General features: G+C 39.6%; 1 protein-coding gene and 1 long non-coding RNA gene across 2 annotated transcripts in view; one reads left to right on the forward strand and one right to left on the reverse strand.

Annotated features, from left to right (window-relative positions):
* Positions 1-579, reverse strand: part of WWOX (WW domain containing oxidoreductase) — a 186,198-nt gene extending 185,619 nt beyond the window's left edge. Inside the window, exon 1 of the mRNA XM_085306477.1 lies at positions 441-579. Coding sequence (XP_085162603.1) covers positions 441-579 — 139 coding nt within the window. The remainder of the gene's footprint in view (positions 1-440) is intronic.
* Positions 580-6,391: 5,812 nt separating this feature from the next.
* The window catches only part of LOC146595072 (uncharacterized), a 43,469-nt gene continuing 32,700 nt past the window's right edge, over positions 6,392-17,160 (forward strand). Inside the window, exon 1 of the long non-coding RNA XR_014896019.1 lies at positions 6,392-6,442. This is a non-coding gene — a long non-coding RNA (uncharacterized LOC146595072). The remainder of the gene's footprint in view (positions 6,443-17,160) is intronic.

Consider the following 17,160-nt stretch of genomic DNA (forward strand, 5'->3'; position numbering starts at 1 on the left):
CGGCGGCGCCACCGCGCGGCGGCGGCCGGCGCTGCGGCGCGGTGCCGCCCTCACAGGCGTTACCGGGCGTTCCCGCCGAGGAGCCCCGGCGCGGCACGAAACCTCCCGGCGCGGCTGGAGCGTGTGAGGTTTCGGTGGGGGCTGGGCCCTCCACAAGGCGGCAGGCCGAGCCCCAGAAAGCRGCGGGAGATGAACCGTTTCTAAAGCTTTCCTGGGGCGAGCGGTAGAGACGGGCCGAAAGGCCTGGGGAAGGAGGCCGCGGGCACGGCCCGCCCGGCCTGTGGCTCGTCCTCTGCTCCAGGCGAAGCCTCTCGCTGCCGTGTGTAAGTATCCACGACGGTGTGTAAGTATCCACGCGCTGTCGTGGAGCGCGGGGCAGCCAGGAGACTCCCGCCCTTAGGGACGGCCGCCCAGGCGGCTCGTAGGCCCCTCTTCCAAACCTCGGTCATCCGGTGGCACGAATCCCATCGGATCAGCCGTTTCCAAGGACTGAGGCRCTACAAGTATATGAGAGCAAATTACAGGAATTTCAGTCGTGGCAGTCCTGCCGTGCGTCTGGGACAGAAGCACGCCGCGCATTGGCGTTACTTGGCTGACATGAACTACCTGCCTTCACCGCTGATAGTCCTTTTGATCACGTACCCGTGTGCCAGCATCCTCATACGTATTTGTGTAACTAAACGCGATTGTTAGCATTTGTAGCAGCATCTTCCCCTTGCCGTCCTTTGGCAGGTTTTTTTAAGGGGAAGGGAAAAAAAAAAAAAAACACTAATCCCAGTGTTGAACAGTGACTGTAATCACTGGAGACTGCACGAGATGGCAGTGTAGTCACACAAATGCTATGAAGTGCCCTAACTCCTTTGGGTAACATTTTTAYGCACTGTTTGAGGCACTGACCTGCATGGCTCACTCACTTCCCACTAATGGTGTGCATGTCTGTCTAGAAAAAGCAACCTGAACTTCTCTCTGCCCTGCTACCCCCATCACTTTGCATGTTCCTCTGAGAAATTACAGCTACTGAATTATCTCCTGTTGGAGATAAATACTCGTGCACCAGTTTTCATGAGACTATTTCTGGGAGTATTGAAAAACACAGTGACCATACTCTCKCAGGAAGGGAAACTTCAATGACATTTTTCATTTCTAATCCAGAAAGCAGCTGAAACACTTCATAGGTGACTGAATGGAGAGATATGCCAGACCTCGAGGAATTTACTCATTTAAGAAGCAATAGAACTGTAAAAATACTTAGTTGTTAGATTTCTTCTTGTTACAATCTTAATTATTCAGCGCCAAACATTCCATTATTTGTGCTTAATGAGAACATGGAAATAATCAGTCTAACATCCTATCTCAAGCATCTGTATAACATAAAGCATACATTTTGTCCTAAATATAAAGAGCAGCATTACAGTATCTGAATGCAGAGAGGGTATAGTACACTTCAGATTAGATAGAAAAAGAATGTCTTAGTAGTGGGCACATGTATGTAGATGTATACATTATACACTGAACAGAAATGCTACCTTTCATGTAAAAATATTTGTGCTGTGAATGAAAAAGCAAAGACTTTGTTTGACAGAGCTTAGTGTGTCAGTGCAATTTCAGTTTCTATGGAAAAAAAATCAGAAATCCCACACTTGCCTCTTTGAAACTTAAGAATCAGACTCCAACAGTTATGATACTTGTCACAAATGTTTATTCCCTTGTACTTTTAACAACCTCCTACTTTTCAGAATATTTTCATTAGAAAAAAGAAGTCACAAGTTTTGATAATTTGGCCGCTCATGTTATTTACTGAATTATTTCAAAGCATATTGAAATTCAACTATATTTTTCAAATAAAAATTGTGGCAAATGGAGGATACATCCCCTTTCAAAGGGTCAAAGATGTCCTTTGCCATTTTCTCCAGCTTGTGTGTGTGTGTTTATGTGTATGTAATATTACTACCCATTTTTTTGCACTGCAGAGAAAGAATGGGTCCGTATTTTAGTTGCTACAGTGATATCATTCGTCATGTTCATTCAGACAGGGCAGTAAATAATCCATTCTGCTTAAAATCTTCTGTCACTTGCTTTGGGTGTTGTATTTTAGCAGAAAGTGCTTCAAAGAGATCGTTCTGATCCATTGCTGTAGGAATCCTCTAAATWAATTCTTCTGATGATTCTAACACTTTCAGACCAAGATTAATTCTACAGCCTGCCAGAAAGTGGATAAATTAAAACAAGAAGACATTTAGAAGTGGTTGTTGTTTTCACAATAACATAAATGTCAGTTAGAATCTTAATCCCATTTTCTGTTAGATCTACTTCAAATCATCAAAACTAAATGTATTTGTCTAGTTTCTCCCTTGGAAACATAGATGTAAGTTTGGTCATATAATTCCACAGGCCAGCCTGAGGCAGCAAAAATCTTAACATGTCCTTAACATCAGTCAAAGGCTTATCTGCTTTGCTGAATCATGGTCATTGCTTGTCAAAAGATTTGGGTACTGATTTATCTGACAGAGATTTTGGTACTGKTTATCTGGACAAGAGAGAAATAATCATGATATATTGTAAAAGCATCCAGATGCACAGTAAAATGTTGATTCACCCTTTTGATGGAGCATGTGTCTATTTGTCAGAAATCACAATTTAGGAGTATGAGCAAATTCTGAACAGCTCTCAGGTCATAATTTTTCAGCAGTTGTCAGAACATGTTTGCACAGGCTACACCTGTTTCTTTTCAGGTGAAAATYCTGCCTCCATGATTCATTCCCTTTTTACCTCAGCATTATATTAAAGCACTTTGCTTGAGGCTGTGGTTTTAATCCAGTAGGATGTAATAAATGAGTATTTGAGCTGCTACCAACTGTGAATGGACCAGATCCTTCAAGTGAACRAATAAATATTAATTTTTCTGGTGTCATTAAAGACAGATCTCCATTAAAATTTTCAGTAGATCACTTTCATACAAAGTTACAGGAATGGTTTAAAATTCTGAAATCCATAAGTTTTTAACCAAGATTATTTTTAGAAATTTAAAGAATTTTATCTGCCTTCCTTCCACACAATAGCATTTTCAACAACGTTTCAAAGTTCAGTAGGATTTAAAAATGCTTTTGAGGATCTTCCAGTTTCGTCTGAGAACAATCTAAGGGACATTTTGCATACAGAATTTAACTATGAGACCTTCATGAAAACTGAACAGTTGGAATCACAGTCATAAGGTAAACCTAAAATAGTGATTCTTATTTATCTTTGTGGTTCTATGGTTGTATTCCCAGAGAAAGCTGTATTTCCAGAGAAAATGGTATACTAGTARGACGAAAAAATTTGTGGAATACGAGTGTACCTTGATTAGTAACCTGAGATAGGCCAGATTTGAATATTGTAAAGTCTACATTTTATTAATGTAATAGTTCGGTATCTATTTGTTGTTGAATGTGCGCAATGTGGAAATGAAAGTGCACGATCGTATTAGATGTCCTTACATGCAAACTGTGATATGTAGCTAACAGAAATATTAGTTCAGTTCAAAATGACAAGAAAATTCATGATAGGAAGTAGTATCTGGTTTTGGACAGGCATCAAAAAGGATATAACTTTATCTTCTTTTCATTCTTATTTTGGTAAGAACTTGCTATTGCTCTCCACTATCTTTAGGCTGCAGCAAACATTACCCACTGCAGAAAACTGCAAGTGAAATAATCCAAAAGATGAGGCAGTGTTCAGCTATATTTTCAGCCTATGTGTATGATATTTCCAAGAGCTTTAGGCTGTTTTGCCTCATGTACTAGGAATTCTTCATCATATTTGTTTATTTTAAGCTTAAGTTAAAGTATATTTGGCCTTGAATGCCCCAGTGCACTGACAGTAGTGCATTTCCTTTCTTTTTGTGTTCGTGACCAAGTGGTTTCTTTATTTACCAAATCTTAATACGTATCAGTATGCACAAAAACCTCTAAGACAAATTCCAATCTTACCAGTGTCAAAATTTAACATTCCAGAAACAACTTCTTCCTTAATGACAGCATTGTCCCCCTCAGTGAAGGCTGCTATGATCTTAGAGAGTCTCCTGCTATACTGGATGTGATTCAGTCAGTYCATTCATCTTGGATTCTTATATCCATCTCTTAGACATTGAAAGATTGATGGAATATATTCTTCATRATCTAGAGAAAAAGAAAAGGCAAGCCTTTCTACCTATAAAACCACACTTTAACATACAGAGAAGTATTTACCTATTCACCTACAAAGATGCAAAATTGGAAACTGCAAAGCTAGAAAAAAAAAGAAGTGAAACTTGGATATCTCTAAATGCCTTTAAATGTTTGGCTATAGGCTATAATTGCTTAACACAGACAAGAAGGGGAGAGGTGAATAAAAATAGCTAGTGAAAAAATAGATTAGTGATATACCTCAGTGCAACAAACACTTTTCTTTCATAATTTCTCAAATAATCTCTCTGCTTGAGTTCAGTGAGACCACTTACACACTTCAAGTGAAATGTGGAAATATTTGCAGCATCACACCTCAAGAGCGTAGGAGAATGTCTGGTTCATTTTTCCTTTTTAGTCCAGCTCCTAAGGGTACAGTGAGGATGCTAGACTACACATGTGCAGCATTACTGACAATGAGAGAAATTATTTTGACCACAGGAGAAATTATTTTGACCACAGACATGAAGATTAAGTTTTCATTGTGAGATATTTAAAAGCATCCACATGATTTGGGTGTAATTATTCAGGAGAAATGAAAAAGATGGAGCAAAACTAAAAGAAGGTAGACCAGTCATTATAACTGTTTATATCTTAATCACCAGAACCCTTTCTTAATCAAATGAGCTATCACTCCTATTAATCTCATCTTTCATGAGCTTCCTCATATTCAGAACAATGGATGCAGCCCTTGGACAACCTATAACAAAGAAAAGGCTCAACAGTCTAGGRCATGTGTAGATTACCACAAACCAGGCAGTAGGTTTAGACACAAYAGCACAGCCTTCTTCTGTAAGGCTTCCTGGAGGTGAGAAGGGGTAGGGAGGAGCATGGCAACTCAGACTAATGACAAATACCTTATTTTTGTAACWTAGCCGTATAAGTCATTAGTCATGTTTCTTTGTTTGAAGTTAAATGGTCTACAGTCTTGCAGAGCTGAAAACGTGTCCTGTAGAGTCAGCCTTATCATCTAAATAAAATGTCATCTAAATAAAATAAATTAAATAGCATGAGGCCTACTGTATATCCCCGAGGCATTTCACTTCGTAATTCTCCTCAGTGGTTTGTTAGCTTCTGTTTATAGTCCTTCAGCCAATTTTCATTCTGCCTGAAAATCAATTTGAATTCAGTAAGAGGCAGCACTACATTCATTTACATTCCTGACATCCACCGATTCTGTAATTCAATAACAAAAAAGCAGTCACAGTTGCTTAGTCTACTAACTTAGTGTTAAGATGATCTAATGAGAACAAAAGCATTTATGGAAGTACAAATTAAGGAATACATTAGGTTTAAATTCAAATGTTACATAATGACCTGGAAAACACAGTGCATTTCACTGAATGGTTCATCCATATAGGAGAAAAAAAAAATCAAATGGTTAAATTCTCATGTTGGCACTGTGTAGCTAGATTTTCAAAAGGGCTTAAGTTACTGAGTGCTAAATCTTTTTGAACCTTGGGTCCTTATTCTGAACATTGTACTCTTAAAAACTTAGTCATAAGTTCCCTTGAAAGTCTAGCTTTTATTGTACAAGATGTTTGAATTAAGGTATTCACCTTTCCTTACTGAATAAGGATGTGTGTTCTGTGGTTTTGAAGAGGGACCAGGGGAGAAGTTACTTCCAAAAATAGTCTGTTCTTGTGCAACCTTTAAAAATGAAAAACAGATCTTTAAAGAGTAATGGTTAACAATGTGCCCTCATTACTCATATTACAGTTGCTTTTCTTGGCACGAAAGATCCTGTACTGGAGCCTCCATTCCATAGTTGGACAGAATCCAGCATTTTAAACCTCCAATCAGACTCACAAAACTTTTCACATTTACTCTGGTTTTRGTGGTAAAATGAAACCCTCAAAATGTGTTAACAAAAAAATCTTCAGACACACACTTTCATATCCCTAAGCCAGACACAACTCTAATGGACATCTTCTGCTATAAACATTTAACTAATGTTCTGAATATTCATATACTACATATGATGGTGATAAAAAGCAGATCTCAGTCCTCTCATCTAAAGATTGTATTACTGAACATTTTTCACATTATTCATTGCCTTCTAATAATCAGTGTGATTTCTTTGGGAGCAGAGCTTAGTAACAGACTATTTCTCTTTTTACTCAATTAAAGTCAATTGTTTCTTGATCTTACAGAAGAATGTGAAGAATCTTCCCGGTTCCTGWCACAGGAGAAGGAGCAGAGATGTCTAGCTAGTATACGTATCGCTATTGAGCAAGAAGGTAAATAGAAGTAAGCATAGTAGAAGTAAAGGTTCTTACAACTCCAGGGTATTTCCCCGCAAAGCTTACTGATCTATGCAGAATGCTATACTAAGGCTAAAAGATAGTAATAGTAAACATCACTTCCTAATACTGCCTGATGAGTATGGAAGTTAGTGAAGACCTGTGACATGGTCAYAGGTTGCAACAGCTGTGTGGTATTGCTTTCTTAGGATTGAGTTTTAAGAAAAAAAGGCACATCTATAGCACCTGAGACAGACAGCTTTTCTCAGGAGAGCTCCATAGCTCAGATTCAGGTCCATGCTGAATGATTACATAGCTTCCAAAAAGGAAACTATGTCTGGTTGTCTCAGAACATGATTAGAATGAACATGCAACTTCATGCCGCTGACTCCATAGATGTATCATATTCATTTTAGTCTGATGTGTATCTTTTCTCATCAGTTGTTTTGAAGAGGATAACTTGTTGCTACCAGGCAGAGCTGGTTAGAGATCAACTTTTCATTTTTGGTTCCTTTCTACTTACCTCTCTTCCCTCCACCCAAGCTCTCTCTTTTCTCTCCCGGGGAAAAAAAAACTCAAAAATTTTCTGCTTAATTTGATCATTTCCCCCCCCTATTTTTTTTTGTTTGTTTGTTTTTTATCTTTTTTTTTGGGGGGGGGGAGGGTTGACCACAGAACAAGACAAGCCATTATTTATCCAGTTCTACTAATGAGCTCCTTTGTACCCTGCATAATGAAGAACATCTGCATCCTACATAAAGCCTAGCATTTCTCTGCCTATTTACCAATGTTCTTTTTCTCTTTTTTTCCAATGACTGAATGGATTAACAGTGCAATACTAATAATGTAGTACATTATTAGTAAGAAAAGGAAACTGGCAGAATCTCCAGAAAAAAATCTATTCTYATCACCTTCCTGTAATATTTTAGTAGAATTACTCAATTCATATGGTAATCATTTCCTTCTAATCAATATTTCTTGTATAGCCTTTCTTATTCATTCCCACTTATTCTACTTGCCAAGAAAGCTGAATGAAACCATTGGGGGTATCTGTTTTCCATGATACTGAGAATAGATTAATAATACTGGCAGCATGCTTACAAAAAAGATGTAATTCATTAATTAACACATAAATAATTTGCTAAAGGTTAAGAAGTCATTAATTTGTGCCTTAAACAACTATTACAAAGACCAGCCAACCAGTAAATTGCTTGTAAATATAAAACCTGTCTTGATGTGATTAGAGTAGCTCACAAAATTTCTTAATAAAAAGGGCCGCCTAGCATCCATCACTTAGCTCTTTGGAAATACTTCCATGGACTGTTTTGTGCATCATTGCTTGAATGGATTTAATATGATTTTATTGTATTATTCATATTAATACTTTTTATTTTTCTGTAGTGTTTTGGTCTTATGGGTGGGATTGTTTGGAAGACATTTTTGGAGGGAGGAGAGAGAGCATTTTGCAAGCTACCTTGTGATGGCTGAACAGCTATCAGTAATCCAGGTTGAGACGAGATATGTGGCACACAGTACTTATGTAAAGTGTTACTAACAGTTTACTTATTAACTCTTATTAAAAGTGTGCTTATGCAATTAGAGCTCAATATTCCAGTCACTGACATTACCAAGCATCTGTACACACACACACACACATACACACACACACACATACACAGCTTTTATACCCTATGAACCCATCTGGTTTTACTTTAACACTAGAATGATACCTAGTTTCAGTAGGGCATCTCACAAAGAATGAGAAGTCTGAATTTGAAGATTTAAAAATGACAGCAGATCCTATCTTCTGGTGGATAAGGACTTCATTAAGTCTCTTGATGTCCCTGTTATGTCAGTAAGATTCAATGGATGTTARATAGTTGCTATATATTGGCAAAAGTATTGTAGGAAAAACAACAATGCTATGCAAACAAAGGTTTAGGAAGATTCACATAGTTATATAAACCCTAAGATCCCATTGCCTTCTATTTAGCACAGTGTCTTTACGGTAGAATAGAGTGCATAACAGATAGCAGAAGCTGTTTACTTTGTTACCTGTCTCTGATCTCAATAGCTGCATTTGCTCCGTATGCATTACAGGATTCCATAATGTAATCTGGTTTGATCCCAAGAACTGAACTGGGCTCTCTGCAGGATCCCTCCACTACCACAGTTACTTTTGGCAAGTCTGAATAAGTGATTCCTTATAAGGTCATCTGAAAACTAATTTTAAAAAGGATATTTGTATGTGACTATTGTGAATTTGCTAGGAAAGATCCATCAAGTAGTTCACATTCTTTCCTGTAGGAGTATACCAGCAAAACCACCTATGAAAATGTAGTCCTATGTAATTTATGTCACTCAGCATTCAGTAATTCCTTTTGCAAGTATTACTCCTTTTGGTGAGCCCTCACCTGCCTTAATAATTCTATTAGATATGACTAGAGTGTATTCAGTTGCAGGGCCAAGCCTATGTGGAAGAATAGAATTTGTGCAGAATTTGCAATGCTAGAAATAGATAAATAGACCTGGAATAAACCAGTGACAGGCTGCTTCCTAGAATTCCCAAACTCTATTTTAGCAACAGACTATGAGGTAGGCAGAGTGCATGGACTCCAGCTTTCCTAGAAGCATCTCGTTTGTATCACGAATGTCCTAGAGCAGCACTGTGGCTGTATGGAGGGTAAAATATGAGGAATGCCAGCCTTTTATTTCTCTAGGATTGCTGTCCACCGAGTGATCTAGAGGCTGCCTTTGAGGACAGTGGGACAATTTATGCCTGTGCCCATCAAAATGATATATCAGCTCAGAAGCTTTCTAGCAAAAATTGTATCATTTTTCAAGAACAAATAACTTGATACCTGCATTGCTGGTATCAAGTATGGAATCTTTATGGTTCTATTTATTGTTTTTATAGTTGAAGATTCAAAAAAATTACTGGTGATACATTTTATCTTCCAACTTTTTACTGTGGAGTTCTGGCATATRTTTTATCAGTCACAGTGAAAGTAGCAAAGAAATCTATTTGCTTAACTCCTGTCATTTAGTACTGAAAATCTTACTCTGTAATACAGCTAAAGGTCAGGAAAAAAATCTATTTACATTTTTGAATATAACAATAAAAATGGGCTGATAATGTAAGTTATAGTAGCGCTAAGATAAAGTTAGGCATGAGTAAACATCTCAGAGATAATGTTCAAACCTCTGACCTTGGTGCTTGGAACAGAGGAAGCTATTTTGCATCCATTGCATCCGCATAGTTATGCCAACAGACTACACAGTCTTAAATTATTTGTGTTAGCCATAGATTTTGTATGAAGCAGTAGTTTACCTGTGTGTCATATGTGTGAAATATATATACATTTTCATTAGAAACAGAACATTTATTCTCTTCTTCCCACTTCTCTAGCCAGTTAAAATTCTAATGTGAATATACAATATCTGCTTGAACCAAGATGGGTATCTCTGTCTTCAACAGAGTGCAGTGAAATTCACTGAAATAGGGCCTTGTCAAATTTGAAGAGGCTTCCTAAAATAAATTCATATGAACTGTCCATATTTGCATTTCACCATATTGTTTTCTGCTTAGTTACACACTAACCACCATTTGTTTTATGCTTTTAATCTCAATATTTTTCACTTTGCTCTAGCTAGCTCAGACTGATTGCTTTATGGAATATGTAARATGGTAATTAGTTTAACAGCATGTTAGATTTATAGGGTGGTGCAACAATAACTCATTTTTGGCTAAGCTAATCATGTAGTGCACAAGAACATAATTATTCCAGACATACTGGAGTAAACATGAAATAGAACATTTACCAGCTGAACACTTGGCACAGCATCATCTGACCCAAGAATCAAGAAAACGTTGTTTGGGCCAAATCTAAAAACAATATTCAAAATTCAGAACAATGAAGTTAATTTAATATGTGCTTTTTCATAGGAGGAAAATTCGGGGTCTCTGTCAGAGGATGCTGTGACATTGGCAAGAACAGTCCTCACTCTCCCTTTATAGTCTGGCACCAGGGTTCTTCAGCCTGGTTACTCTCAGTGCCAGTCCCACATCTGCGCACTCAACTGCTGTGCTCAGGATGGAAGTATCTGTTAAAATTCCTCTTAGGTACTGGATCTGACTCTTGGGAAGGAAAAAAAATCTTCAAGATTTCCTTCTTAATTTTTTGATGCTTTAGCATTGGTAAAATTGGGGTAATGATCTTCTTGTTTATCTAGATTGCAAGGCTTTGGAGCAAGCATTTTGTTTTACCATGTACACAAAAAGGTCCTGAACACAGGACATGATTGTATTTTAAATTAGAATAAACTAGAATAGAGTTAGGGTACTTAGAATAGAAACTGATTACGTACAGGGAAAAGTTAAACAAATTGGTCATCTTTTCAAAAGGGCTAATCCTGCAGCACTCAGGCACTTCTGGTTAAAGCTGTTTCTGTTCTGCCCTCAGAAAATAGCTTGCTTTTATAGTCCTTTTCTCCTTTCTTAAGATCCCAACAACTCCTCTTTTCCCTCCTCTTATTCTTTATCATCCTACTCCTCCAAAAGCAAAGAGAGGGATTAACAGGAATACGTTTTCCTACCAGCATGCTTCATAGACAGTGAATATCTTTTTTGTCTAAGCAAAAACTGTGATCAAAAGCACCAGTTTCAATTGATTTTCTAGATACCTTGAACAACATCTCACGGAATAGCAACACCACTGACATGCATACAAACCCCAGCTCAATGAAATACCAGCAAAATCACTACAAAAACTTAGAAAAATTCTTAAAATCATACATATTTCTAAAAGTTAGAAATAGCTTTTGCAAAAAAAGATGGAGAAGAACGCACCTGTGATCAGCTTCAGTGATCAGCCCTTTCCTTAGCCCCTTCCCTGGAACATCTTTGTTCCACAGACACCTTTTCCAGAGATAGGAAGAGGGACTAAATGTCTGATGCCCCGCACTGTGTGATACCTGTCCTTGGAGGGTGCTGACCCCCAGGAGAAACACGCTGGTTCTCAAGACTAGAGGTGCAGCTCTGCTAGGGTTGTTCGGGGGTCGCAGCAGGTGCTGGGCCAGAGCTGCAGCCCTCCCGGGCTGGAGGGTAAGAGACTCCAGCGAGAGTCTTGGGGRAAAGTTTAACAGCCCTGCTCCCAGCTGGGACTGGGGACAAGACCCCTCTGACCTGCTGGCAGAGAGGCGGAGGGAGCCTTCCCCTCTGTGAGGATCACCCGTRGGGACAGAGACAGGGACAGGGGCGCTCGGCCAGGTCCCCGGCAGGATCCGGCTGTGCCTCCGCGGAGCTCGGCGGCGCTCAGAGCCGGAGGCTGCGCGCCGCCGCCGCGGGCGCCTTCAGCACCGCGCGGGGCGGACAGCGCCCGCCGCGCCGGGGGCCGCCGGCGCTCGCCGCTGCCCGGGGACCCCCACCAGCTCTCCCTGGGGGAAACAAACGGAAAGCAGCTAGTGTCCGGCTGGCTAAACCTCGCCTCCCCCGGCCCAGGAGGTCCCGGTGCCCCGGGATGCGGCTCTGGGACCCGGGAGCCGCTCGCGGACCTGGGGCGGGCGTTCAGTGCTGGCTGCTGGCGCAGGGAGCGCGGAAGCAGCGCTGAATCAGCTCCTCCAGTGCGCAGCAGTTTCCCCCAAAAATCCCCTTACTCTGGCCCACCCACTGCTCCCCCTGGGTCCTAATATAACGGTCAGGGAGACCACTCTCACAGTGGGGATCTCTGGGCAGCAACCGTGGAGGGCAGAGATGATGTAGGGTATGGCCTCAGTATTTAGGGTAGTCAGCCTGCATGGTCACTGCTACGCAGGAGGACGAAAGCCTTCCAACTTGGAAGTTTGGAAGTTTCTTGCCAGTAAAGTACCTCATCTCTCTGTTCAGGTTTCACCTCACTTCAGGGCTGGGAGAGCAGGCGAAAAAAATAGGGTTTTTCCAAACCTTTCCTTCTTAAGCTGATGTCTGCTTTTGCTGCTTTCAACACCTCCAGAAATGAAATCAGGGCAGTAGCTAGTAAAAATAGAAGAGGAATGGCCACAATTTCCTGTTTTGACCTAAAGTCTGTTGAAGTGAATTAAAATTCCTTTCCCTGCAATAGTTGTCAGTCAGCCTTTGCATCCTGAATGGGCTGTAGAATTTCACTAGGGAGTGTATCTCCAAAGCAAACATCTCTGAAGACCTGCTTCTGCTTCTCTCTTTCCTTCACTGGTACAGGATCAGGATCTGAGCAAAACAAGCTGCTATTAAGGGAACAATAGGTCTTTTCACTTGCAGCTGAATTTTCCAAAAAAGCAAAAGGAACTTGCAACTCCACGTTTTTAATAGCTGTCTGCTGTTAGAATACTTGAGAATGCTTGTCTTAAAGAATGCTGCATTGTAACATTTCTGCAGCAAGAGTCTGCAATAATCTGGTTGAAAACCCGTTGTTTTCAGTAGAAGTCTTTCCATTCACTTTACAGAACTTTGGCAACTTTTTATTTAGTTGACTGCAAGTACAAGCCAAAGTAATAACCTGAATGTCATAGGTGTCTCAGGAGAAACCACAAAGTTTGCTCAGACTAGATTGTTTGCATTCAGTAATACAACATTAAGAAGGCCTCAGCTCTGTTTTTCCTAATGATGTTTTATTTCCACATTATGACATTTTATTTTCACAAAATGATTACCTTTACCTGGGCAAATTATGCAGTACATTAGTAGAATGATAAAGATGTCACTATGCTTCATTCCTGTCGCTGTGAAGGCTGAGTATCCCTGAAAGAGATCTTTTTCTTGATGTTGGTTTAAATTAAATAGATTATTTCAAATTCAAAGAGCTTGTTAATTGCTTGCAGCTTTATAGCGCTGATGCAGAGAAAAGGTGACTCATTTAAGAGTATATTATTTACTTAAACAAATAAAACATCTTTAGAGTCTTGTCAATACTGTGTTGCTGCTATTCTTTTTAACTCTGCCTATATTCTTCTTTAGCTATGCTGACAGATATGATCTGTGTTTGTGGAATTTCCCACACTGCTTTTCCATGAGCATATAAGAATAAATCATGGTAAATGTAGCATGTTCTCATGTTTTAAGTCTGAATATATCTGTCTTCTAGACAGCCTATCTCATCATCTATGTAACTATATCGACTAAGTTTTGCTGACTAAGAACGGTCTTCAGTAAGTGATTATATTATTATGAGAACAGGACGTTTGTTGTGAACACTGAAAATAGATGCTCCTTCATGGTCTTGAGCAGTTTAGTCTGTCTGAGATTTGCCCTCTGTATGTGGAAGGTTGCTTAACTTGCCGTTAGTTACAGCAGCATGCTTATGCTRTTTCCTCCCATCCTGCCACGTAATCTTTACCTTCTCTCTCTCTTTCTCTCTCCATCTTTTTGCCATCTTTTAAAGGGTAAAGTTAACTGCATTGTTTCATCCCAGAGTAAGGACAGCTACTGTGGGGGATCCACAGGCAGTCACACAAGGTGGCTGTACAGTATCTTGCTTGCATCTTGCCCAGGTCTAGTGTCAGACAGTAAAAGGACAAGTTTTTCATGTGTGCAGACTCACAGTACAGCACCATATTTCATTTTTTCTTTAAATGTTTCTTCTTTTGACTCAAAGTGAAAGCACTTCAAACTTGAACAAAGCTCATCCAAAGCTTCCAGCTTTTTCCTTACTCCATTTCAGCATTGAATTTGACTGTAACTCTATCATTAATTTTCTAATAAGTTTAACAAAGAATAAGTAGTTTTGCATAAAGTTCTGACTGGGAGATCACCCTCTTCCTGGCCCAAGGAGTGAGGGAGTCTCTAGGAATGTCCTGGCAAGAGGACAGAGAATATGTATYGGGAGTATGAAAATGTGGAGATAATATATAGGAATATGTCTTGCAGTGGATCAAAGGGGTAAGTAACTGTGGCTGCAGTACATTGTGCTCTTCTCTCTCTAGGTGAAAGCAGGTTAGCCTCTGAGCTCATCAGAGGGCACAGAGAAACCATGTAGGCCAAGCAAGAGGGGAAGGAAAAGGCAAAGTTTGGAGACAACATGTGGAGATAAGTAACAAGCAGAGACAGAGAAAGGCCAGAAGTTTCAAGTAATCCTTCTCAGTCTGGTCCTTTAAGCAATGAAAGATAAGCTGGTAAGTTCCTCCTCATGCCCCTGGCCACACTGTGTCAGTAACAGGCTTTATTCATTATTTAAAAAGTGTTTTTAACTTTTTTTTTATTTAGTTGACTGCAAGTACAAGCCAAAGTAATAACCTGAATGTCATAGGTGTCTCAGGAGAAACCACAAAGTTTGCTCAGACTAGATTGTTTGCATTCAAACCTCTGTACCTGAGATTTCCTCTCTCTATCTCTCAGGCAGTGTGGAGAGGTGGAAGTAATGCTCTGAGTGCATGCCAGCCTCTGGTGCTCTTCCTCCCTTGCATATRAGAGTTATGCCACCTGTACTGTCATGCTGCTGACTGAAGAGAAGAGGCTGCTTGGGGTTCAGTGCAATGCAGTTTCTCTCTCTTTCTCTGGGCCTATGTATGTCTGAAAGTGTTACACTGGTCTTTTCCTTTAGCAAACAATTAGGAAGAACTAAAGCAGTATTTGTTATGATAAAATGACACTTAAAATTTAGGATATTCTGCATTCTTCTGATACACCACTAGGTGTGAGTGTTGGAGCTTTTTCTGTTGTTGGTTTTACAGTAATGTACCTAAAAGTTGCTAATCATGTCCCACTGAATTCTTTGTCACCCAGGCAGTTCACAACTGAGTTGTGATAACTGTCCATCATGGAAATGGGAAATCACTAAGTGACCAACCACCCATCAGCAGAGCTGAATACCTAAGCTCTACTTGGTGGAGAATCCTTTAATTAAGCCTCTTAAGTCTGAGGAATAACATGCAAGCCTCCACGCTCTTACTTYCTTTTTTCCCAATGTGCATCCATGTACTTGGGAGTAGGAATCCCTGGGGCACAGCTTTGTACAGCCATTGCAGAGRTGAGAAGTATTCAGAACCCAGAGCTGGAATTTGAAGAGAAGACATCACTAGGAGATCTCAGGGATTTTAGAAACTAATCACTGGAGACAGAGGTACAGAAAGAAGCCTAATCTGCTTAAATCAAAAAGACAGGAAAAAGGGAAGGTAGGGAGCATAAGATCTTGGGATAAGAAGTAGCACAGAAAAAAGTCTGAGCAGACTCTCCTTGAGTCTGTGTCAGGCTGGCTGTCCACTAGGCAGCAAATACTCATCCCCATCTCTTTACACAGTTGCAGTCATTGAAAGGAAAGACAGAGTGACAGTTAACTTGACAGGAAAAAGTTTAGCTCCCCACCTGCTTCATTTTCTGTCTCTCCCCTTCCTATTGCAGGCCTTTCTGTTGTTTACTGTCCCATTACCATCTCTTTTTCATCTCCATTCATCCCATTTTTTTCCATCATTTTTTGTCTTCTTCGGGTCTCTCTTTGTTATTGCTTAACTTAAGTATTCTGCTAGGATTCTTTAATTTTTGTTATTGATTTCTTTATGGTGGATTTTGTCTTTGTGAAGTAATCACTTCTAAACAAATAGTTATTTATRTCTCTAGTATCTGTACTCACTGGATGATGAACATCCACCAATAATACCTATACCTATTTTCAATTCCTGCTTGTAACTTTAGAAATTTTGTCTGAAGTAGATTGAAGAAAACAGGACATAAAATAATAAATACCTCATTTTGATAATCATTGTGGAAGTAGGTTCTTGAATTTCTGGTGRATTTGCAGTTTGACTGTAGCTTTAGGGATGTGCACAAATACTGAACTATTTCGGACAAGCCAGAGGTAAAAAAGGCGCACCAAATTCCTGCAGACTTTTAATCATGTTAAAATGTAGATAAATGGAGTGTCACTTCCCAATCTTAGTAAAGGTTGGTAGATTTTGAAAGGAGGTTAGAGATATCTGGGGACTTTCTTTGCCCCTTTATTTTAACTCAGGAGATAAGTAAGAGAATTCAGAATCAGGCCTGTTTTAAAAATTCATAAAGTGCTGGGAAATGCAATGAATTACGACACATACTACAATGCATAGAATGGTTGCATCTCGTACGCCACTTACGCAAATTGGGATCCAGATTGCATCCTGTAGCATACGAAGATATTAGTCTTAAGAAAATAACCCTTAGGAAAAGCACTAGGAAAGAAAGATMTTCACATGCATGCTCAAGCTCTTAAAAATGCTACTACACTTAAATACCAGCTATTGCAAATTTATTGCACAATTTAAGGATATCTTGCACAATTAAAAGACAAAAATTAAGAGTTAGCTTCCAAGCAATGATATATTTAAATAGTTAACAGAAATTCCATTACACAAGAAAGAAAATGCAGTTTATAACGTGAAAGTAAAGCAGTATTTGTGAGGTTCAGAACAACAAAAAATAACCATCACATTTTACTTCACTTCCAAATGTCAGATGTTAAATTAAAAATTTGCATCATGTAGGCAAACAAGTGATGGCATGGCCCACTCCTTTGTGCCACTCAAGCGTGCTGCCTGCCTTCTAGGAAGATGTGAATGTGTATTTATACTGGGCTCCGAAAGGGGATCGTGCCTCTCTGTTCACGCGTGCTGTGGCTCAGCAGGACAGTGTTACAAAGCCTCTTTCTGCTCTTGCTGTGGAGGAGGCTTTTGCACATCTTGCTGGGCATAGTAAGTACCATATAGTAGAGGTATGATTTAGTACCATGTTGGTT

Source organism: Rhea americana, unplaced genomic scaffold (genome assembly GCF_003343005.1).
Source record: "Rhea americana isolate MKP2758 unplaced genomic scaffold, rheAme1 scaffold_24, whole genome shotgun sequence".
Lineage (NCBI taxonomy): Eukaryota > Metazoa > Chordata > Aves > Rheiformes > Rheidae > Rhea > Rhea americana.